The sequence below is a fragment of the Telmatherina bonti genome (genome assembly GCF_933228915.1).
Source record: "Telmatherina bonti genome assembly, chromosome: 6".
NCBI lineage: Eukaryota > Metazoa > Chordata > Actinopteri > Atheriniformes > Telmatherinidae > Telmatherina > Telmatherina bonti.
Window position 1 is genome coordinate 6,511,719 of NC_136624.1, and position 23,344 is coordinate 6,535,062.

Consider the following 23,344-nt stretch of genomic DNA (forward strand, 5'->3'; position numbering starts at 1 on the left):
AGATTTAAAAACAGAATTACAAAAGTTATACGTTATAAATAAGTTTTAAGTTATATATAGTTATAAAATGACCTCTGTAGTGTCTCAGTCTCTCTTCATCTTCGGTCTGCGGTCCGGTGTAACTAATAATTTGTGTTTTATTGACGAACAAACGGTCGTGTTCCCGAGTGGAAACAGCTGCGTGGGTTACAACACTGAGCTCAGGAGTCAGCGCTTCATTTCAGGTACACAACTTTTCATAGTTTTACCACTTATCATTAAACAGTAAAGTCTGGCTGAAGCTGCGTGTCTTTTAATTAATTAAACTGGTTTTTAAAATGCATTTCTCCACGGTCATTTCCTGCTTCCGTGGTCCCATCACCCAGAAAGCAAGTTATGTTGAAACTGAACCTGGAAACCTTTCAGTAAAAACCAGCTGAGAGGAGGTGTGTGTGTTAAGACATCCCATGTTGGAGGTTTTAATGACCAGATGTAGAAACATCCATCCCAATATTAACAGAAATGTGAAACATAAACAATAGATGTCCAAGTAGAACAACATCCATCACCTTTCTGTATCATTTTAGTACAATTAAATGTTTTTAAATGGGGCATTAAAAGAAAAGCAACTGTATCACAAACAAATATACATTTGCATGTATTTTTACATGCAAATGTTCCAGTTTAAATGAGGTTAAATAGATCCCAGTAGATCCCAGCTTCTCCATTGAGTCAGACAGCAGTTTTCTCCCATGATGCATCTCTCTTCCCTGGGAATATATGGCAGCGTTTTGTCAGTGGTTTCCATGGTGACGCCAGGTAATGTAGATCCATTGATGGTGATAGAATTTTATTGTGATCTGGAATCAGAAACTCTGAGTTTGTTTATTCTGTATACTGGGATCTAAACTGGGCTCCTGTTTCTGGACTGGGCTCTAGACTGAACTCCTGGTTTCAGGCATCTGGATTACATCCCTGATTTCTTGACCGGAGTCCTGGTTTCTTGACCAGTGTCCTGGTTTCTGGATTTTGGAACAGGTTTCTGGCCCTGGTTCCCTGTTTGTAGTTTCTGGACCAGGCTCCTGGTTTCTGGACCGGGTTCCCTGTTTCTGGATTCTAGACCAGGCTTCTGGTTTTTGTACCAGGTTCCCTGTTTCTGGATTCTGGTCCAGTCTCCTGGTTTCTGGATTCTAGACCAGGCTCCTGGTTTTTGGACCAGGTTCCCTGTTTCTGGATTCTGGTCCAGTCTCCTGGTTTCTGGATTCTAGACCAGGTTCCTGGTTTCTGGACCAGGCTCCTGGTTTCTGGGCCGTGCTTCTGTATCTGGAACTGGTACCCGGTTACTGGTGTCTGGACCAGGTCCAGGACCTGGAAGGAGTCCCTGTTCCCTCTCATCGCTGTGACGACGTGTCGGTGTGTGTGCAGGTTCAGAGAAGATGCGGCGCATGCGAGCTCTGGCCATCAGTCCCAACCGCCGCTACCTGGCCGTGTCGGAGTGCGGTGAGGCGGCCGCCATCACCGTCTTCGACCTGCAGCATGAGCAGGGCAGGAAGCGGAAAGTTCTGACTGCAGGAGATTCGCTTTTCCAAGAGTTTGTATGTTTGGCTTTCTCCCCGGATTCCAAGTATCTGATTGGACAAGCAGGAGCTCCGGAGTGGATGCTGATCTTCTGGTTGTGGGAAAAGAACAAAGTCCTGGCAACTGCGAAGACAACTAGCTCCACTAACCCTGTTAACCAGGTCAGCTGATGGCATGCAGGAAGGCTTCACCGGTTCTGCCACAGCTTTGTGAACACGTGTGTGTGTGTGTGTGTGTGTGTGTGTGTGTGTGTGTTCCATCAGGTCAGCTTCAACCCTCTGAACAACCTCCAGCTGTGTGTGAGTGGAGCTGGCGTGTTCAAGCTGCTTCGCTACGCAGAGGGAACCCTAAAACAGAGCAGCTCTGCCAGAGCGGAGTCTATAAACATCCTGTGTCACGCCTGGACTTCAGAGGAGAAGGTCATCGCTGGGACAGACACTGGTAGGCTGCTGGTCTTCGAGTCTAGAGACCTGCGAAGAGAGATGAAGAAGAGCTCTAAAGGTGTGCAGGGACAGGACGATGGGTGAGTTAAAAACCCAGACTTCATGTCTTCTTATCTCCAAAACGTCATTTTTCTGACCTTCCAGTTGTTATGTTTGAATCAGAACATCAGTGGCACAGACACGAGACACGACACACGGCAAGGCAACTCAGACCAGTCATGTGACCTCATCAAGAGACAGTCTGGTTAAGGTCTGAAAGTCCAAAAGCGAAGTCCTGCTGTAATATTTTATTGGACTCCTTTGTGTTTGATTACGGCACCAATTGGACCTCCAGAATATTCCAAAGATCCTTCAGGTCTGGATGCTGTGGTGTGAACATGATGCCTCCTGTCCCCTGAACCACTCTTTCAGTCTGAGCCCCACGAATCCTGGAGGAAGACAGAATAACCTGCTCATTCAGGATATTCAGATAATCCGCTGATCTCACTCTAGACCTGAACCCCAGATCATAGACTGCCCACCAGCTTGTACAGCACATGAAGTCTGGATCTGCTCTGATGCTCCCGTCACTCTGAAACAGGGTCCATCTGGACTAATCAGACCACATGACCTTCTTCCAGCTCCAGATTCCAGTCTTTCTGCTGGTTCTCCTCACTGATCAGTGGTTTTCTTCTGGCTCCACAGCTGTTCAGCTAATTGTTCATGTGGAAATGTTAATAACTATTAAACGTACTCCTGAGTTCTATTGTTGTTTTTCTTCCATTGGTTTCACCATCACCATCATTCAGGATGTTTTTTCACCACATTTCTCTCTGGAAGACGATGTTTCCCACCATCCTTCCAGTTTTTAATGATGCCTTGGACAGTTCTGAACCCAGTTTTATAGTTTCTGCATCTCCTTCCATGTTTTCTCTGCTTGATGTCGATGATCTGACCCTTCTGAAACACACCAACGTCTGGGTGCAGGAATTATCCAATGGGAGGTTCTTACCTATTAGTCTGATTAAATGAAGCAGGTGACTTTTTGTTTTTATGGACTGCGCTTACGCCTCAAGTACTGCCAGGTGTGTCAGTGGGTCCGTTCCTTTCCTATCAGCCAGGCAATGAACCATGAAGGAGTGATGACAAGCAGCGGATGAGGAGTTTAAATGGAGAGGAGAGCATCTGCCAAAATAAAAATGAAATAAGATAAAATACAATGACATGGAGGTTTGAGGGTGAAAACCTAATTTAAAGCTATGATTTTGAACACGTCTCTGTCCGGTTGTTATCTGCAAAGTGCAACAGCGTTCCTTTGAGGACAAATAAGGACAATTATTTCCACTGGAACATAATGTCCAGCACAGAGCAGCTGGAAAGTGATAAAATCAGCAGATGTTACAGGAATCGTGTTATTGCTGGACTTACATAAAAGCCACGCATCATCTTTATTTCTCAAGTTGGAACGTTTGCCTCTAAACCCTCTCTGAATGGTTGGATCCATTGGATTTGTGGTGGTGTCCAGCAAGCTGTCGTGTCTGAGCGGCTCATCCAGCTGATCGCCCAGTTTAAATGAAGTGAAAACTCCTCCCACCTGGTTACCTGGGCAGTAAATGGTGTGGCCCCAGTCACATGTGTGTGACGGACACCTGGTTGGTAATTAACAGCACCTGTGAGCGCTGGTCCTGAAACTTTATGTCCAGAATCCCAAGCTCCGCCCCCCCAGGATGACCCCCAGGATCATCACAAAGTTCCTCCTGAATAGAATGACGTGTCGTGAGTCCAGACCACGGGACGCCATCCCACAGCTGCATGTGACCAACCAGTATGAGGAGGAGGAGGAGGAGGAGGAGGAGCCAACTGGTGTGGCTGTGGTCCCTGATGGTGGAAAAGGAATAAAATGTAAACATGTTGTTTACAGTGGAGAGTTCAGTCATGTGATCCACCAACAGGAGGATGTCACACAAACACCATCCTGACCAGTTGTGCCAGCTCATCAGGCTTTCCAATAACACCAGCTGGGTTTATTCAAGAGAAGAACCCTCCATCCATCCATCCATCCATCCATCCATCTTCTACTGCTTATCGGGTCGCGGGGGCAGCAGCCTAAGCAGGGAAGCCCAGACTTCCCTCTCCCCAGCCACATTTGCCAACTCTGCGGGGGGATCCCGAGGTGTTCCCAGGCCAGCCGAGAGATATAATCCCTCCAGCGTGTCCTGGGTCTTCCCCGGGGTCTCCTCCCAGAGGGACATGCCTGGAACACCTCACCAGGGAGGTCCAGGAGGCATCCTGACCAGATGCCCGAGCCACCTCAACTGGCTCCTCTTGATGCAGAGGAGCAGTGGCTCTACTCTGATCTCCTCCCGGATGACCGAGCTCCTCACCCTATCTCTAAGGGAGAGCCCGGCCACCCTGCGGAGGAAACTCATTTCAGCCGCCTGTATACGAGATCTCGTTCTTTCGGTCACGACCCACAGCTCATGACCATAGGTGAGGGTAGGAACGTAGATCGACTGATAAATCGAGAGCTTCGCCTTCTGGCTCAGCTCCTTCTTCACCACGACAGACCGCATTACTGCATCCTTCCTTCACTCGTGAACAAGACCCCGAGATATTTAAACTCCTCTACTTGAGGCAGGACCTGACTCCCGGAATTACCCGGAGAGGGCAATCCACCCTATTCCGGCTGAGGACCATGGTCTCAGATTTGGAGGTACTGATTCTCATCCCAGCCGCTTCACACTCACCCGCGAATCTCTTAAGTGAGAGCTGGAGATCACAATCAGATGAAGCCAACAGGACCACGTCATCTGCAAAAGGCAGGGACCCAATCCTGAGGCCACCAAGTCGGATCCCCTCAACACCTCGGCTGCACCTAGAAATTCTGTCCATATAAGTTATGAACAGAATCAGCGATAAAGAGAAGCCTTGGCAGAGTCCAACCCTCACTGGAAACAAATCCGACTTACTACCGGCAATGTGGACCAAGCTCTGACACCTGTTGTACAGGGACCGGACAGCCCGTACAAGGGGGTCCGGTACCCCATACTCCTGGAGTACCCCACACAGGAGCCCTCGTGGGGCCCGGTTGAACGCCTTCTCCAGGTCCACAAAGTACATGTAAACTGGTTGGGCAAACTTCCATGCCCCCTCCACGACCTCAAAGAGGGTATAGAGCTGGTCTACTGTTCCGCGACCAGGACGAAAACCTCACTGCTCCGGGATTTGACTATCCGGCAGACCCTCCTCTCCAGGACCCCTGAATAGACCTTACCAGGGAGGCTGAGGAGTGTGATTCCTGTAATTGGAACACACCCTCCGGTCCCCCCAGGAACTAGTTCACCGATATTTGTCCATGAATGCCTGATCAGATGGGTCACATTTAATCACCCAACAGTTCGGTAAACATCTGAATCATCTCCAAATCATCTGAAAACACACCATGTTGTTTACTGTGTGATTATTAGACAGACATGGGTGGGTTGTCCACCTGTGTGGAGGCTTGAATGGTTGTCATGGTGATGCTGACAGCTGGTGCTCTGCTGCCCAGGCAGGTGGAGATGAAGAGGATCAGAGACGGCGCAGCAGATGAAGGTCTGACCGGCTCTCGCATCACAGCTATCCTGTCGTTCTCCAGAGGCTTCGTGTGCACGACGGGTCCAGGCACCGTGTGTGTGTTTGACAAGACAGATGGCGACAGTTACAGGAAGAGCAAGGAGATACGAGTAAATAAACACACTTTAAAGGACACTTACAACAGTTTCACAAGTTAGCTGTGATGTTGCATTCAGTGACAACTGGAAAACTGGAATTTCTAACTTCTAGTTGTTAAATAAAAGTCAAAGAAAGCCAAATAGAAGTTAGAATCCCATGTTAGGAAATAAACAATAAGAAAACAGTGGCAGGCCTGTTTAAATGAAAACATGGGGGGGTTCTGTGTGTTTGTATGAATCAGATCCCTGCAGATCCGTACGGGAACGATTCCACTCCAGCAGAGTGCCAGGAGGTCGACACCGTGTGCATCAGTCCAGCTGAGGAGCGTCTGGCCATCAGCACAGAGCGAGGACAGCTGTACAGCATCAGACTTTCATCAGCCAACACGAGCAGGGTGCCGTAAAGTCGTGTAGCGTTGCATGATCATGTAAACACGTATGTTACCACGGTTCCTCTCCAGGCTGCTGTCGTGCATTGGTTACCCGTTTCACCGTTTAAACAGAATCATTTCTCTTTTCCGTGTTTTGCACACGGATTGGTGAGTCGTCCACATGAAAACTTATCTCTTCTGGTGACATATGGAGGTCACCAGTTTAATAAACACCGCTTTAACTTATCAACAGATAAGATAGAATTAAGACTCTGAAGCAAATATAATCTTTAATATGTATTATAAATATGTACTAGTTGCCTACAAAGGAATTGTTGCAATTAATAACAATAATTTCAGCTAAATAAAATATAATAAAGCTAAAAATGTTTTAACTTGCTGAGAAAAAAACTGAGAAACTTGCAGTGAAATTTCATGTATTATTTCAGTATTATCTGGATTTTCTCTGCTTGGTTCAGCCTGAAAATCCAGTTAACATGTTTTTTACGCAGGTCAGAATAATTTGTAGAAATCTCTAATATTCTCTTTTCTTCATCTTCTTCTGACCTGCTAAAAGGACATTTTACCTGATTTATAAGGATGATGCAAGCTGATTGGGTGAGGAACAGCATGCAACAGGCCTCTTTCCTCCGCATGTAGGCATGTGCAGGCGTGAGTGACGTTTGCATAAACCACAAAAATAGACCCAACTGGAATCATTAAGGAGCAGAAACAATCCAACTGACAGTCATTTCCTCATTTTCTGTGATAAGTTTTTTGTTGACTGCGCTGCAGTTCCCTACTGGCAGGTCTGCCTGCGTTCTCTGTTAAACCTCTGCAGATGATCCAGAACGCCGCAGCGCTTCTGGTTTTCAACCAACCCAAACAACCTCATGTCACTCCGCTGCTAATCGCTCTACACTGGCTTCCAGTCGCAGCACGCATCAAATATAAAGCTTTGTTTCTGGCTTACAAAATAATAACTCAAACGGCTCCCATCTACCATCACTCCCTAATCCAGACCTACACTCCCTCTCCACAGCTACGTTCCACCAGTGGAAGACGCCTCATGTTACCACCACAACGTGGGACTAAATCACCAGCCAGACTCTTGTCCTCTGTTGTGCCACGATGGTGGAATGATCTCCCAAACTCTGTCCGCTCTGCAGAGTCCCTGTCTACTTTTAATGTGCTGAAGACTCAGCTCTTCAAGGAGAACTTCTACACTTAGTTTAGCTGTATTTGTTGGAAAGTTGGAGAACTTAGCCCAGTTCTTTCCAACAAACTTTATGGTATTAATTATTTGTATTTTAACATAGGTGATATTATGGGGTGGGAAGGGAGTAAACAAAAAAAAAAACAACAAAAAAACCCCAAAACAAACAAAAAAAAGCCTGGAACACTTCACGGAAGCACAGTCCACCAGCACCTTCCTACGATGTCCTCCACTGTTTGATTTTGTGCTTGAGTTGTTCTCACTCTCACTTTGGATAAAAGTGCTAAATGACTGTAGAATAGAATAGAATAGAATAGAAGTTTATAGTCTGGATGAACAGAGGATAAAAGACAAAGAGTAAGCAGCAGTACAAGGCTTCTGCCTACTTTCTGTATTTGAGCAGAAGGTCCACGTCTCTGTTTTACAGGAAGAAAAGCTTCACTTTGGCTTCCTGTTCCAGCCTTTCCACTCCAGCTCCATCACCGGTTTGTCCGTCTGCGTTTCCAAACCCCTCGCAGCCACCAGCTCTCTGGACCGGTCTGTTCGCATCTGGAACTACCAGACCAGGTAAAAGCTGATGAGTTTAGCTGGTGGAGCTACTGGAAACCAGACCTGGTGCTGCTGTGTCTCATCAGGGAGTTGGAGCTTTACAAGCACTTCCAGGAGGAGGGTTACAGCGTAGCTCTGCACCCCACCGGCCTCTTCCTCCTGGTGGGCTTTTCAGACAAGCTCCGGCTCATGAACCTGGTAATTGATGACATCCGAACCTACAAGGAGTTCCCAGTGCGCAGCTGCAGAGAGGTAGAGGCATGCTCCTCTGCTTTCTAAGCTTCACTTTTCAACCTCTGTCTCATCCTCTCTCTGCATCTTCAGTGTGCTTTTAGCCACGGTGGCCACCTGTTTGCAGCCGTCAATGGAAACATCATTCAGATCTACTCTGTCACGTCCTTTGAGAACATTCTCAACCTGAAGGGCCACAACGGGAAGGTGAGCCAGACGGAAGACACGTATGTTCATTAGACTGGTTTATAAATCGATCTGTCTGACCAGGTGAGTGGCATCAAATGGAGCCTGGACGACAGGACGCTGGTGTCGTGTGGGATGGATGGTGCAGTGTATGAGTGGAGCACACACACCGGGCAACGCGAGTCGGAGAGCGTCCTCAAGTCCTGCAGCTACACAGATGTTTGCTTCTCCTCCAGCTACAACACGGTCCTGGCCGTAGGAACAGACCTCACCCTGAAGGAGATCCAAGACGGCCAGGTACGTCACCATGACACCCTCCTCCATCTGCTCCAGACAGAAATATTCCATTCAAACAGCTTTATTAGTCCCAGAGAGGCAGTTTACTGTTTCTTCAAGACGTAAACAACAAGAAAACACAAACATTCAGAAGATCTGGATGTTACTGCGACACACACCAAGTCTCTGTAAACAGAACAATAAATATCACATTACGATAGTAATACAAAGTGTGATATAGCATACTGCTGCAGTATAATATATTATGTACTTTATGATATATATCAAAAGGAAATATTATTATAGCATATGATCTATGTCCTGCAATGGACTGGCGAGCTGTCCAAGGTGTACCCTGCATTTCGCCCAAAGACTGCTGGGATAGGCTCCAGCTTCCCCACGAACCTTCATCGGACTCAGCGGTTAGGATGAAGAATGAATTAATTAATGAAGGATCTATGTATACTGTAGAGTAGGGTGTATTGATATTATTATCTCTAATAATCATAATATTTGACCCAGTAATACACCATTACACTACAACATAAAACAATAAACCACATATTGTTGTGTGTATGTTTAGTAAACAGTTAAAGCTGGGGTAGGTAATGTTGGGGAGCGAACAGGATGTGAAAGTGGCGCCCTGTCTTGGCTCCTCCCCCTGTATCGACTCCTCCCCCTCTGGTTCTGCTCCTTGCGTGATCCTTTCAATTCGCAGCTTTTTCCACCAAAGATTTTCTCTTTCTCGGCTGTTTAGCAGGATGAGGCAAATAAACCGAGCCGGGTCGGGAAATCCTTCCTGCATTTTCTCAGCCATGTTTGCCTTCCGAGTTTCTTCTTCACTATTTTGTATTTTCATCATAAAACAACACGTTGTTTTATATGCAGGGTGTGGCTATCAGGTATGCGCTGCTGGAGGGGGAGGAGGGGAGCCGGGAAAAGAAGCTTACAAAATATAAGAAATGAACAACTCCATTTGGGTCGGAACGTTTGGATTGGTCAGAGTTTTTACAGATTTACAGTAAACTGAGGGGTCTAACTATATTTCTTATTATTCATGATTACAGAATGTATAGACTACTGTCAGGATGAGGAACCACTTCACCCAGAGGAACATGTCTCTTAGCTACATTACCTACTAGAGCTTTAATAGTGAACTATCTTAACAGATAAATTTAAACAAAACAAATATACTGATCATGATTAAAATACTTACATCAAGCACGCCTGCACACACCTACAAGCGGAGGGCAATAGAGGCATGTTGCAAGCTGCTCCTCACCCAATCAGCTTACATCATCTTTATAAACCAGGTAAAATGTCCCATTATGAAGCAGATCAGAAGAAGAAAAGAGAAATACTGGAGATTTACAAAAGTTATTCTGCTTCGAAACATGTAAAGCAACTCTATTCAGGATTTTGAGGCTAAACCAGCCCACTTTGGTCCCAGCTGTGAAGCATGGGGACTGAACCAACACTGACCGTCTACAGGTGGATTTCAGAAATCTTTCATCGGTATTTTCTTCTCTTAACGAGATTCTGACGTTATGATGGCATTAAATCTGTCCATCAGGTAAACACAACTGATGGGATCCTTTCATCCAGCGGCCACGTGAACATGTCGGCTGGAGTAGAGGTCCATGAGATATACAGAGGACATCTTGTCCATGTTAATGTTGCTAATGATGCTAATTCATTCAGCTGGTGAGTTTACCCATTTATTGAAGAAGCGGCTCAGTGATGCTTTCACTGATACCCAGCAAACATGATGGACACCGCTGCAAACTTGGATGATTTCACAGCGATGGACTCATGCCGCCTCCAACACGAGACGCTGTGTCTTCGCTTTCATGTTCACAGACGGGTCGTAGTCCACGTCTGTGGTGTCTTCAGCGGGACAACCTGCGACAACGTGAGACCTTCAGATACCAGAGCATCGCCTTCCAGGTTGCAGATCGCAGGAATCCAGGCTGCTTACTGGCCAAATACACGACAACAACACCCAGTCCACTTTACAGCCGCGATTTCTGCCCTCCAGAAGCCGCTGTGCTCATTCACTCATGTGCAGAAATGAAGATAAAGGTCGAACTCCAACCCAAGTGGCTGGAAAGCCTGATGAGTCACCTTTACAAGCAGGTGGATGATGCTTCTGTGGAATGAGCAACCCTGCTAAATGTGGCGGGAGACCCCCCTCCTACGTCATAATCCTGTAATATTTCTGTAGCTGTTTATGTGTTGAGCAGAGTTCTGCAGGCAGCACCATCCCTCCAGGTTCTACCTGCATGCAGACATGACTGATCAGGCTGACATGAGTTTTATTCTAGAACAGATTGGCTTCAGTGTGTCCTGGTTCTGCAGGTCCTGAGGGAAGTTCCTGGAGATGAGGTAGCTCATGCTGCTCTTGCAGTGTCTCACTCGGGCAGGGTCATTTTCACCGGGACCACCAGCGGCACAATCAGAGCCGTTAAATACCCGCTACCCCTCCAGAAGGAGTGGGTGGTGCACCAGGCTCACAGTGGGTCTGTAACCAAGGTGGGTCCAAACAAAAAACTGACACTTCTGATGAGATCTAGCTCTTTGCAGCCGTGACATCCAGTTATTGATGAAACCGAGTGTGTCCTCAGATGGTGATCACATACGATGATCAGTTCCTGCTGACAGCGTCGGAGGACGGTGGTCTGCTGATTTCCAAGATCGTGGATAAGGAAGGACGAAGACTGAAGAGCATCAGGCAGATCGTCCACACTGAAGAGATCCTCGTCACAAAGGCAGACCTGGAAGAGAAGGTCTGTTCACTTACACATCTAATCTAAACCTTATTGATCACCTGATTAGGAACACGCCGCTTCTGATGCATTGTCCTGCTGCAGCCCAAAGCTCCAGCTACGCTCACCGAAATGCTCCTCAGGGTTTCTCTGAAGGCAGCGTTGAAATGAAGTTCAAGCTAGCTGATCAGACTGGTTTTACAGAGATGATCTTATAGCATCAGTTCTGATTTGGAGACAGATGAGAAATATTCCTTTTATTTTATTTTATTTTATTTTATTTTATTCATTCATTTATTTTTTTAAATTTTTTCATTTTTTTCTTATTTATTTATTTATTTATTTATTTAATTTTTATGTTTATTTTTTATTCATATTTTTTTATTCTTATTTTCTTTTTTTTTTTAATGATGAGAAATATTCCTGATGATGCTCCTCTGGTATCAGGATGAGGTGGAGATGAGAAAGAGGCAGATTTCACGAGGAAATTAGATTAAAGACTGTAAGGATGAGGTGCGTTTGACAGCTTGGGAGGTGATAAACTACCCAAAATACAGATCATGAGGCAGATTTCAGGAAAAAAAACTCAATTATTGAACTTTTATAACCTTCATTGTAACACCAGAGAACACAGAGTGACACCAGCGATAGGGAGGGAGGTCAGGGTACCTGCAAGGAGCTGCTGCAGCTCAGCCTGAACCCTGCTACCTGTTCTGGTTTGGGAATGTGTGTTTCAGAACCAGAACATGATGGAGCTGAAGATGCGTCTGGAGGAGCTGCAGATGGAGAATGAGTACCAGCTCCGTCTGAAAGACATGAATCACAACGAGAAGCTCAAGCAGCTTTCTGACAAGTTCATCCAGGAAGTGGAATCTCTGACAACAGCTCAGCAGGTCTGTTGTTGTCACACGTCTACGCCACGTGTTTGCTTCTGCATGACTTTGCTTCTGTTGCTGGTGAATCCTGTGGCTTCACTGCTTTTAATGTAGATGATGAAAACGGAGATGGAGAAGCTTGAGCGTGAGAATAAGAAGAATTCTGCAGAGGTTGCTGCCAAACACTCAAAGGAACTGAAGGATTTGGGTAAGAAAAGGATAAAATCAACACAGAAACGCTGCAGCTTCATTTCTCACGTGGATCCGTTTTGAATCCCTTCACAGAACAATCGTACAGCCAGAAGCTGATGATGGAGCACGGGAAGTACCAGGATCTACACCTGAAGCATCAAAGAATGCAGGAGGACTACGAGAAGCGTCTGAAGTCTGCAGAGGAGAGCGGGAGCCAAGCCCTGGAGGAAGCCACCCGGGTGTACCAGGCCAAGCTGCAGGAGAAGACTCGCCTCCTGGATCAGGTTGGAACCAGACGAGGTGAAACAAAATGAAACCACCCAACTTCTGTGATTTTTTATCTCGCTTCTGTTTGCAGTGTCAGGAGGACGCCCGGCAGAGGATCCTTGAGTTTGAAGAGATCATAAAGCAGATGGAGGAGGACGAGGAGAAGAAGATCCACTCCCTTCAAATCAAGTACGAGAAGAATTTACTGTGTGAGAAAGAGACCAACACGAGCCTGAAGGGAAGAACTGGTGTCATCACACAGAAGGTGAACTGCTGCTTATTCTTCCCAGCAGCTCAGATCCTGCAAACTTCCCACATTTCTGATTCATCAGTATGCTGACGACACTCTGGTCTATGTTACTGTCTGACGTGTAGGATGTCAAGATTAGTTCATCTAATCTGCAATTCATTTATATTAAATGCTATGATTAATTATTTGTATACATCCTCAATATTTTATTTCCCATAAAGAATTATGTCTGAAACATGACAGCAGATCACAGCAACTCTGCACGCACACAGTGTTGCAGCTTGTGTTGTTGCTTGTGTTGCTGCTAATGTTCCTGCTTGTGTTACGTTTGTGTTCCTGCTTGTAACAATGATTTTTTTTCTTGCAAACAGTTGATAGATGGTATATTTAGTCAGTTATCTTAAGTGTGTAGCAGTGTGTATTTGTTTGTGTGTTTGAGGGGGGGTCAAGTTGCCTGCAGATGTTTAAAGCTTTTTTCATGCAGAAAACAGCTCAAATGACTTCACATGATAAAACAATCATTTCTGTACAAGCTAATATTATCACAACTCGTCCTACTCATACACACACACACACACACACAAACACACACTCACACACACAAAGTGCATGTACGGTCCAGGAGTCCCAAACACATTAAACTCAGTAAAGTATTAAAAATCACATTGGAAACCAGATAAATCCCGAGTCAAGCAGAACCGATGTCTGAAACAATGGAAGACATCTGTGAACACGTGGAACCGCCTCCATCATGCAGCGTTTACTTCATGGAGTCCAAACAGAACAAGATGATGATGACTACAGTGAGGATGATGATGGTGTAGGATCGTATGTTATCTGTTTATCAGCTTGTTCTGTTTCTATTTAATCTGTTTTATTCTTTACATTTTAATTAAACGTAACATGATGGATGTGTTTTAACATCTCTTCTGCATCCTGCTGTCATCATGTTAATGTTTTAAACACGTCTTGTACGTATCATGCCTTGTCCTCTCATCTCCTCCTCTTCTCTCTCTTCTGATTGGATGTCTGTGTTTTCCCAGGTAAACACTCTGCAGAGGCAGATCAATGACAAATGCTCTGACATAAACAAGCTGAAGCAGGAGCGTCAGAATCTGCTGGGTTTGATCCGCTCCCTGGAGAGCGACATCGAGCACCTGAAGAGGCAGATCACTGGGCTCGAGAGGACCTCCCAGGACAAGGTGGGGGACGTCAGGGTCATTCACTGGGAAGTCTGGTTCAGTGTTAAACCCGCTTCCTGTATTCATGCTTCCACAGGACAGCAGCATCTCCAGCCTGAGGAAGAAGAACCAGGAGTTGGAGAAGCTCAGGTTCGTCTTAGAGTTCCACATGAACGAACTGAAGAATCAGATCGAGCCTCTGCAGGACGACATCACTGAGAAGAAGGACAGGATCCATCAGGTGTGTGTGTGTGAGACTGGATCCATCAGGTGTGTGTGTGTGACAGGATCCATAAGGTGTGTGTGTGTGTGTGTGTGTGTGAGACAGGATCCATCAGGTGTGTGTGTGTGAGACAGGATCCATCAGGTGTGTGTGTGTGTGTGACAGGATCCATAAGGTGTGTGTGTGTGACAGGATCCATAAGGTGTGTGTGTGTGTGTGTGTGTGTGTGTGAAAGACACGATCCATCAGGTGTGTGTGTGTGAGACAGGATCCATAAGGTGTGTGTTTGTGTGTGTGTGTGTGTGTGTGTGTGTGTGTGTGTGTGAAAGACAGGATCCATCAGGTGTGTGTGTGTGTGTGTGTGTGTGTAAGTTAACTTCTGGACTGGTTTCCAGTTAGCTTCTGGACTGGTATCTCATTAGCTTCTGGACTGGTATCTCCTTAGCTTCTGGACTGGTTTCCAGTTAGCTTCTGGACTGGTATCTCCTTAGCTTCTGGACTGGTTTCCAGTTAGCTTCTGGACTGGTATCTCATTAGCTTCTGGACTGGTATCTCCTTAGCTTCTGGACTGGTTTCCAGTTAGCTTCTGGACTGGTATCTCCTTAGCTTCTGGACTGGTTTCCAGTTAGCTTCTGGACTGGTATCTCCTTAGCTTCTGGACTGGTTTCCAGTTAGCTTCTGGACTGGTATCTCATTAGCTTCTGGACTGGTTTCCAGTTAGCTTCTGGACTGGTATCTCATTAGCTTCTGGACTGGTTTCCAGTTAGCTTCTGGACTGGTATCTCATTAGCTTCTGGACTGGTTTCCAGTTAGCTTCTGGACTGGTATCTCATTAGCTTCTGGACTGGTTTCCAGTTAGCTTCTGGACTGGTATCTCATTAGCTTCTGGACTGGTTTCCAGTTAGCTTCTGGACTGGTATCTCCTTAGCTTCTGGACTGGCTTACTTACTGCTGCAGGTGCATCTGCATGAATCGTTGCCTAGCAACGCTAATGTATGTGAGGTAAGCATGATGAGAGTAATGTGACGTGTGTTGCAGCTGGAGGAGGAACTGGTCCAGACCGACAAGAGCAACAGTCAGCTGAAGCTCGTCGTCTCAGACCTGAGACTGAAACTCAGGACGAAGGAGAAAGAGATGCGCAAGGAGATGGAAAGAGTCAGCACTGTCCTCACGTTTGGTCTCAAACCACATTGATCTGTCTTTGTTCTTGTGAGTTCACGGAGAACTGGTTTGTGAAAAACTTTCAGGTGAAAGACCTGGAGACGCTTTCTGAGCGGATCAGATCGGACCTCCATAACTGTGTTGGATTCATCCAGGAGCCCAAAAAGCTGAAGGACAACATCAGGATGATTTATGCTCGCTACGTCCCAAACACCGAGGCTGTAAGTGTTACTCAACACAGGATGGATGGATGGATGGATGGACGGATGGATGGATGGGTGGATCAATTGGATGGATGGATGGGTGGATGGATGGATGAATCAATTGGATGGATGGATGGATGGATGGATGGATCAGATGGATGGATGGATGGATGATGAATGAATGGATGGATGTAAGGATGGATGGATGGATCAATTGGATGGATGGATGATGAATGAATGGATGGATGTAAGGATGGATGGATGGATGGATCAATTGGATGGATGGATGGATGGATGGATGGATGATGAATGAATGGATGGATGGATGGGTGGATGGATGGATCAATTGGATGGATGGATGGATGATGAATGAATGGATGGATGGATGGGTGGATGGATGGATGAATCAATTGGATGGATGGAAAGATGGATCAATTGGATGGATGGATGGATGATGAATGAATGGATGGATGTAAGGATGGATGGATGGATCAATTGGATGGATGGATGAATGGATGATGAATGAATGGATGGATATAAGGATGGATGGATGGATCAACTGGATGGATGGATGGATGGATGATGAATGAATGGATGGATATAAGGATGGATGGATGGATCAATTGGATGGATGGATGGATGATGAATGAATGGATGGATATAAGGATGGATGAATGGATCAATTGGATGGATGGATGGATGGATGATGAATGAATGGATGGATATAAGGATGGATGGATGGATCAATTGGATGGATGGATGGATGAATTGGATTTTGGAGTTCTTGGCCGCTCAGGTGTGGTTTGACCTGGTTTTTCAAGTCTTACAGGTCAGATAGATAGATTATCTGTCGGGGTCAGATCAGGTGCTCGACGGAACCGTTTTTGCAACTTTATGGTCTGAAACCAGGTGAAAGTCTCTCAGCTGCCTTTCGGATCATCGTCCATCCTTCATCTTCATCATCCTGGTAGATGGCAGCAGGATTTCACCATCCATTACTGCATTCATCTGTCCTTCAGGTCGATGGAAGTCTGTCCCACACCATGATGTTCCCACCACCAAACTTCCCAGTTTCCATCCTGTTTTTAGGTGATGTGGACGGTCTGTATTACAGCTTACAAAAAGTTCAGTTTTGGTCTCATGTGACCAGACTTTATGACCAGTATGTGACCAGTATTTCCCAGGCTTGTCCAAATGTCGTGCAGCAAGCGTTGACCGAGCTTCATCATGTCTTCTCTTCAGCAGCAGAGTACTTACCCAGACATTCAGGAGCTGGATATGCGGTAATTCAAACCAGGGTTTCTCCATCTTGATCTGAATGCGCCAACAAAAGAAGGGCGGAGTTTCCAGCATCCGACCAATCACAGACATGGAGAAACCTTGCAGAGCAGCTACTTTACTGTGTAGGGGCTGGTGTTATTCGTCATAAACATGAAGACTTTAAAAACTCATTATCCTGGCCGAAAACAACACTGTTGCCATAGCAACAGCCAGGAAGGAGTGCTGGCCAGTCATAGCTGACTCTGGTAATGTGTAAATTTAGCTAATTTTACTAATATTAATTCAATTGACAATATAAACAGAGCTGTGATCACTTTGTTACAGCCAGGACGTTTTGGGAAGAACTTTTTCAGTTCTTTCCTTTATAAACACTGCTAAAAAAAAAAGAAAGGGAACACTTAAACAACACAATGTAACTTCAAGTCAACCCCACTTCTGTGAAATGGAACTGTCCACTTAGGAAGCAATACTGATTGACAATCAATTCCACATGCTGTTGTGCAAATGGAATAGACAACGGGTGGAAATTCTAGGCATTTGGCAAGACACACCCAATAAAGGAGTGGTTCTGCAGGTGGTGACCACAGACCACTTCTCAGTTCCGATGCTTTCTGGCTGATGTTTTGGTCTGAATGCTGGCGGTGCTTTCACTCTAGTGGTAGCATGAGACGGAGTCTACAACCCACACAAGTGGCTCAGGTAGTGCAGCTCATCCAGGATGGCACATCAATGCCAGCTGTGGCAAGAAGGTTTGCTGTGTCTGTCAGCGTAGTGTCCAGAGCATGGAGGCGCTACCAGAAGACAGGCCAGTACATCAGGAGACGTGGAGGAGGCCGTGGGAGGGCAACAACCCAGCAGCAGGACCGCTACCTCCTTCTTTATGCAAGGAGGAACAGCAGGAGCACTGCCAGAGCCCTGCAGAATGAGCTCCAGCAGGCCACAAATGTGCATGTGTCTGCTCAAACAGTCAGAAACAGACTCCATGAGGGTGGTATGAGGGCGTGACGTCCACAGGTGGGGGTTGTGTTTACAGTCCAACACAAAGCAGGACGTTTGGCATTTGCCAGAGAACACCAAGATTGGCAAATTCTCCACTGGCGCCCTGTGCTCTTCACAGATGGAAGCAGGTTCACACTGAGCACATGTGACAGACGTGACAGAGTCTGGAGACGCCGTGGAGAATGTTCTGCTGCCTGCAATATCCTCCAGTATGACCAGTTTTGGCAGTGGGTCAGTAATGGTGTAGGGGGGCATTTCTTTGGAGGGCCGCACAGCCCTCCATGTGCTCGCCAGAGGTAGCCTGACTGCCATTAGGTGCCGGGATGAGATCCTCAGACCCCTTGTGGGACCATATGCTGGTGCGGTTGGCCCTGGGTTCCTCCTAATGCAAGACAATGCTAGACCTCATGTGGCTGGAGTGTGTCAGCAGTTCCTGCAACACGAAGGCATTGATGTTATGGACCGGCCCGCCCGTTCCCCAGACCTGAATCCATTGAGCACATCTGGGACATCATGTCTCGTTCCATCCACCAACGCCAAGTTGGACCACAGACTGTCCAGGAGTTGGCGGATGCTTTAGTCCAGGTCTGGGAGGAGATCCCTCAGGAGAACATCCACCGCCTCATCAGGAGCATGCCCAGGCATCCAAAATCTCTTACTATACTGAAGCAACCAGAATTTCTTTCACTGGAACTGAGGGTCCATGCCCAGCTCCTGACGAACCCCACACCATCGTCCCTCCTCCCTCAAACGTCACACTTGGCACAATGCAGTCAAACAGGTACCGCCATCACAGACTTTTCCATCAGATTGCCAGATGGAGAAGTGTGCTTTGTCCCTACAGAGAACATGTTTCCACTGCTCTGGAATCCAGTGGTAATGGGTTTTACACCAGTACATCCGACGTTTTGCACCTGGTGATGTTTGGCGTGGATGCAGCAGGTCACCATGGAAACCCAAACACCAAGTTGTCTCGGCACCACGTGGAGCTAAACTGAAGACCGCATGAAGTCTGGAGGTCTATCGCAATTGAAAGTTGGTTACCTTTCCTCACTATAGTCCTCAGCATCGGCTGATCTGCTCTGTCCTTTTACATGACCACCACTTCATGGCTGAGCTGCTGTTCATCTCAGTTGCTTCAGCTTTGTTATAAAACCGCTGACAGTTGACTGTGGAGGATTTAGTAGCGAGGAAATATCTCCACTGGCCTTGTTGCACAGGTAACATCTTGTCATGGTACCACAGTGGAATTCAATGAGCTCCTGAGAATGACCCTTTCTTTCACAAATGTTGGTGAAAGAGGAGCTGGATTTTATACACCTGTGTTATTCTACAATGTCATGTAATGTCACATCCTAACAGATAATGTCCCCCAAACAGCTAAAGATCTGTTTCTAAACCACCATGAAGCAGGTTTTTTTTTATTTGTCTGTCAGGTGGAGAAGAGCAGCGTAGACGATGATGTCCAGAAGGCATTTCGCTTCCAGCGGGATCACCTGCAGAAGACCATCAGCAGTCTGAACACGAAGCTGCTGAAATCTGCTGAGGAGCACGAGAAAGTGTACGTCAAGTTGATGAAGGTAAGACACACAAACAGCTGCAGTTTTACACTACAGGGGTGTGAACATATGGCATTCCAGTTCATCTGAAGACACCTGAAGCTGTCAGGATCCAGTTTCATCTGTAATACCATGAAGCTGGAGACGGGAGATCTGCAGTTTACAAAACCATGAGATCAAACCAGGTGTCCCAACCTACACCCCCAGCCTCGCTGCTGCCAGCTCTCTGGAGACCTATAGGGTCTCTGGGGACCAACTGGGTGTCTGGGAACCAGCTGGGTCTCTGGAGACCAACAGGGTCTCTGGAGACCAACTGGGTCTCTGAAGACCAACAGGGTCTCTGGAGACCAACAGGGTCTCTGGAGACCTACAGGGTCTCTGGGGACCAACTGGGTCTCTGAAGTCCAACAGGGTCTCTGGGGACCAACTGGGTCTCTGAAGACCAACAGGGTCTCGGGAGACGTACTGGGTCTCTGGGGACCAACAGGGTCTCTGGAGACCTACAGGGTCTCTGAAGACCAACAGGGTCTCGGGAGACGTACTGGGTCTCTGGAGACCAACTGGGTCTCTGAAGACCAACTGGATTTCTGAAGACCAACAGAGTCTCTGGAGACCAACAGGGTCTCTGGATGGACAACAGGGTCTCTGGAGACAAACACAGTCTCTGGAGACCTGGAGACCAGTTTCCCACTGCAGCTTTGAAGACGCATTACGTAACTTTCTGAACTTAAAACTCTTGTTCATTGACAAGATGACTTCTGTCGTACATTTCTAGAGACGCTGCTACCAGCAGCATCCTGAGGCTGAGAAACCAACACTTTACAACTTTTACATCTGGATGTGACGTTTTGCTTCACGGAATAATAAAGAACTGACTGTTCTGAATATGCAACGTCGCTGAATCAGCAAAGAAACGCGAGATTAAAAGAGAAAGAGACAAAACAAGAGTCATTGTAAGATCTTCTTCTGCTGGCTGGAGAGCGCTAACAGGTCAGGTAGGACGCAGGAGGAGGTGGGAAATCGAATTGAAAAAAATCGAATGTCGGGATTTTTTGCTTCACAATTTTAAAATCAATTTTTCTGTTAAAAAATCGTTTCTTTTTTTCAAATAAATAAAAATAATTAATTACAAAATTTTTGTAATTTTATTGATCTTTTTACTTGTCTTCTTGGTTTAATATAGCAGCCGAATGATGGTCTGGTTACTGTGTTGTTTCTTCCTCATTAAGTCAAGAAAAAAAAGTTTAAGACTTTTTCTTTTTGCTTTTAGCTGTCCGGTCCCTGTACGACAGGTGTCAGAGCTTGGTCCACATTGCTGGTAGTAAGTCGGATTTGTTTCCAGTGAGGGTTGGACTCCGCCATGGCTGCTCTTTATCGCTGATTCTGTTCATAACTTATATGGACAGAATTTCTAGGCGCAGCCGAGGTGTTGAGGGGATCCGACTTGGTGGCCTCAGGATTGGGTCCCTGCCTTTTGCAGATGACGTGGTCATGTTGGCTTCATCTGATCGTGATCTCCAGCTCTCACTTAAGAGATTCGCGGGCGAGTGTGAAGCGGCTGGGATGAGAATCAGTACCTCCAAATCTGAGACCATGGTCCTCAGCCGGAATAGGGTGGATTGCCCTCTCCGGGTCGGGAGTCAGGTCCTGCCTCAAGTAGAGGAGTTTAAATATCTCTGGGTCTTGTTCACGAGTGAAGGAAGGATGCAGTAATGCGGAGACCCCGGGGAAGACCCAGGACACGCTGGAGGGATTATATCTCTCGGCTGGCCTGGGAACGCCTCGGGATCCCCCCCGCAGAGTTGGCAAATGTGGCTGGGGAGAGGGAAGTCTGGGCTTCCCTGCTTAGGCTGCTGCCCCCACGACCGGACCCCGGATAAGCGGCGGAAGATGGATGGATGGACAAATATTTTTTTAAAGGATGTTTAAAAATGACATACTTGTAGTTTTTTGCAGTAAAACATTATTATTGGTTATGCTGCAGGTATGTTACTGGTCCCACCTACTGGAGACCAGACGATTCTGCCCAGACTGGCATTTGAACTGGTTCCAGTGGTCCAAGTGCTTCTGGAATGATCCGGAAGCTGGAATAAATATAGAAATGAAAAAAGTCTAATAGATAAAATGTGTATATTAACATACAAGATAAAAAATAAAGTGTGTGTGTGGATATTGATGACATCAGTATTTTTTCCTGATGAACTTTACTAACGGCGGCCGTTATCTCTGCAGGAAAATGTGACTCTGATTACGGAAATCAACGAACTTCGCAAAGAGCTGCATTCAGTGAGGACTCAGGCCAAAGATTACAAGGCTCAGCTGACCGTCTTCAAGAAGCCCAACAAGTCTGGGAGGAGCTCAGAGGAAGGATCCAAACATGAAGAGGTCAGCTGACTTGTTAAATGGCTTCAGTCGTGCAATAAGTTGGATTGAGTAGAAATGAGCTCATTAAGTTGCTAAACCAGAAAGTAATCATGAACATTTTTATTGCAGATATTTAGACTGAACCTTTGAATCAATGATCAGGTTATTTTAGGCTGTTTATTAATTTGATCTATAAGCTGGACAGAAATATTTACTGTTATAAAGTCGTCCATTTAAACTGTTTTAGATGATAAAGTTGATCATCATGAAGTGACTTTAACGTGGTGAATAAACGTCAGTTTCAAACCTTCATGGCTGCTCAACCTTTTGATCCTCAGCGGCTAACAGGTGGATGAACTTTTGCAACAACTCTTCATTTTCTCTTTATCTAGCAGAAGCAGGACAACATGGAGTTTACCTGCTACGTTACCGGTTATGTTACTTTTCAGTAATCAGAAATATTTCACATGCATAGTTAGTAGCGCCCCCTGGAGGAATTCCCTGCATGTGGTGCGACTGGAAACCAGTTGAATCCAGTGAAATCCAGTTTTTAAAAAAAAGTCAAATATCTCCACTTTGTTCCAAATGAAAAATAATTTACTCAGTTCACAGACTCACTCACTAAACACACACACACACACTCACTGTTAGACACACACTATTTCTCACAGTGGTCCCCGGCCTTGTCCCTCCCTCCTCTCTCAGACGGCCAGTTGGTTGGACGCCTTTCTTGGCTGCAAACTGACTGGCTGTACTGGGAGATCCCACCCCGACCACGCCCTCCCATGTGTGCGTTGTCTTCCTTTGGGTTTGTGCTTAGTAGGGGTGGGAAAATCCAACCGAAAATCTGGATTTTTTTTCCCAAATGAATAAAAATAATCCATTAAAATGTTTTTTGTTATTTTTATTGTTTTTATTGATCCTTTAACTTCTCTTCTTGGGCATTATAGCAGCAGAATGATGGTCTGCCTTCTGTGTTATTTTTCCCAGTTGAAATCAAGAAAAATGACGAGCAAAAGAAAAAGTTTTATACATTTTTTTTTTTTAATCCACAAAAAATAGCAATATCAAAGAGTTGTGAGAATCGCAATTTAAATTGAATCGGCAAAAGCACATCGTCACAGTCCTTGTGCTTACGTGTACAAGTTGGGTTTGTTTAGGACCTGATCTTTTTACCCTCGACCCAAATGATCCTGATGTACTTCAGTTCTTATCTGTTGTACGGCGGCGCCGGTAAAACTGAGTTCAGTCCGGACCTGTTTATCTGTGTCATAAATGTTCCCCGTCTGTCTGTCAAATCTTGGACGAGCCATCTTGAGCTTTGAATTTCTCCTCGGGGATGAATAAAGTAGAATGGAATTGAATTAAAGAATAAATTTAACCCGTAGTGACGTAAGATTAAGTCTCGCATCATAGGAAACGTGCCGTTCATCCATTTTCCTACCGGCTTGGCCAGATTAAAGGTTACTGGGAGGCTGGAGTCTATCCCAACAATTGCTGGGC

The 23,344-nt window shown here is 46.0% G+C and overlaps 1 protein-coding gene across 1 annotated transcript; it reads left to right on the top strand.

The window, feature by feature from the left end:
* Nucleotides 1–67: 67 nt before the first annotated feature.
* cfap57 (cilia and flagella associated protein 57) lies at nt 68–21,871 on the top strand (the record flags this gene model as incomplete). Its single annotated transcript, XM_079242846.1, has 21 exons — nt 68–224; nt 1,405–1,718; nt 1,821–2,080; nt 5,530–5,704; nt 5,935–6,087; nt 7,710–7,846; nt 7,915–8,080; nt 8,153–8,266; nt 8,330–8,542; nt 10,880–11,053; nt 11,146–11,307; nt 12,024–12,179; nt 12,276–12,369; nt 12,447–12,637; nt 12,712–12,885; nt 13,914–14,072; nt 14,149–14,292; nt 15,313–15,429; nt 15,522–15,656; nt 19,355–19,498; nt 21,710–21,871. The coding sequence occupies 21 exons, from the start codon at nt 68–70 to the stop codon at nt 21,869–21,871; spliced, it is 3,501 nt and encodes a 1,166-aa protein (XP_079098972.1).
* Between the last annotated feature and the right edge of the window lie 1,473 nt (nt 21,872–23,344).